This window comes from Penaeus monodon, chromosome 34 (assembly GCF_015228065.2).
Source record: "Penaeus monodon isolate SGIC_2016 chromosome 34, NSTDA_Pmon_1, whole genome shotgun sequence".
NCBI lineage: Eukaryota > Metazoa > Arthropoda > Malacostraca > Decapoda > Penaeidae > Penaeus > Penaeus monodon.
In genome coordinates, this window is record NC_051419.1 from 34,526,585 (window position 1) to 34,528,188 (window position 1,604).

The 1,604-nt window shown below is 33.4% G+C and overlaps 1 protein-coding gene across 3 annotated transcripts in view; it reads left to right on the forward strand.

The window, feature by feature from the left end:
* Positions 1–1,604, forward strand: part of LOC119594780 (N(6)-adenine-specific methyltransferase METTL4-like) — a 12,362-nt gene that overhangs the window by 2,245 nt on the left and 8,513 nt on the right. For 2 of the 3 annotated variants that reach the window (XM_037943870.1, XM_037943869.1), the window contains exon 2: positions 808–979. In XM_037943870.1, coding sequence (XP_037799798.1) covers positions 947–979 — 33 coding nt within the window. In that variant the 5' untranslated portion in view covers positions 808–946. Of the gene's footprint in view, positions 1–91; positions 199–513; positions 664–807; positions 980–1,604 lie in introns of all 3 variants that reach the window. The other variant, XM_037943871.1, reaches the window with a different exon arrangement.

Consider the following 1,604-nt stretch of genomic DNA (forward strand, 5'->3'; position numbering starts at 1 on the left):
TAAATAATAGAAGAACTGATATATCAGGGAAAAAAAAGCATTTGAATGAGTAAGCCACAACAATATACTCTTATTAATACCACTTTGACAGATAACAAGAACTGACCCCAAAAGCAAGATCTAACCCTTCCAAAAGTCATGTGGATATTTCAACAAGTCCCCAACTAGGAAGTGAACACCTTCCTATAATCCTATAAGGTAACAATTGCCAAGTTTTCCCAGAGAAGTTACGGAAAGAACAGCAATTTTCAATTGAATAATGGCCAAATTATCCAATGAAACTAATTAAAAGTATTCATTGAATACATCAGTTCACTGACTAAATCAATAATATGAAACAGGGGGGGGATAAATACTAGATAAATAAAGAAGAGATATAATTGCAGCATTTTATTTTGTAAGAATCTGTATTAATTATAAAGATATGCTAATATAAGAAATAAAAGACAGATTTTGAATATATAGTCTAGTTGATTTCCTCTCACATTGTTTCTCCTACTTTATATTTATCAGATTTCAAAGTTGGAAAGAGGCAGAGTGCCAAGCATGTATGGACAGATAGCTGGGTCTTAGACAAAGCTGTGCACACACCATTATGCTGGCACATGTTGAATTTTACAGACTGATGTATTTTTAGGACTCCATATATATTGTGTTAATCTAGTAATTTACAAGTTTGTATTTGTATTTACCCATTATCCATGTCTTTACATATGTGGAAATAGTTTGATCATTGCATTAATCCTTGTTTTTATTTGTTATCAACACTAAATTGCTGATCTGTCTTAATTTCACCCTTTAATTCAGGAAACTCAAACCTCGCTAAAATGTCAGTTATATATGCTGGAGCTGAGAGTGTGATATTGGACCATGAGATGTGGATGCTGGAGCACTATTGCTTGAGAGGGGAAGTTGACCGTTCAGCAAATAAAAAAAAAAGTTTCAGATGTTGTTTGACCTTCGAACTCCATTTCTTATGGTAAGATTCATTTTTTTTTTTTTTAAATGTAAACTCTTCATTTTTATCAGTTATTGTATGCATGTGTCTCCCAATGTGCAGTGTGTGGTGATTTTGATGAGTTTTCCAGTATGCACAAGCAAAGTGTTGATGTGCACCAACTATTTTTTGCTGTTTAAGATGAAATTTGGCAGTTTGTACTTCAGTATTATGAAGGAACATCAAGTGTTTTGTCTTCTGTTCATTTTTGTCATTCCAGTATCAATTTGCTATGTTTAGGTACTATGGTAATCACCAAATTAATATCATACATTAATTTAAAAAAAAATGTACTCATTGGCCTAATTCACTAACATTGTTATGATGAGAGATAAAGAAAATTCAAAGGTAACTCACTTGTAATCCAATTCAAATTGTGTGCATTTTGTAGGCAAAATATGATCTATGGGAATGTGATGTTTTAGGTGGTAAATATCTCCAGCATGCATATGTGATACCCTGCAAAGTGCTTATCAAATTAATACAGTTCTTACTGCCAAAAAGGATATTTTCAAGAGAGTACTGGCCTGACATGAGTGTCCATGGCCCTCAGGCTCCTCTATGTAGCCAGGACCATGGCTGTCTTTATTTGTCCTTAGAGGCTGAG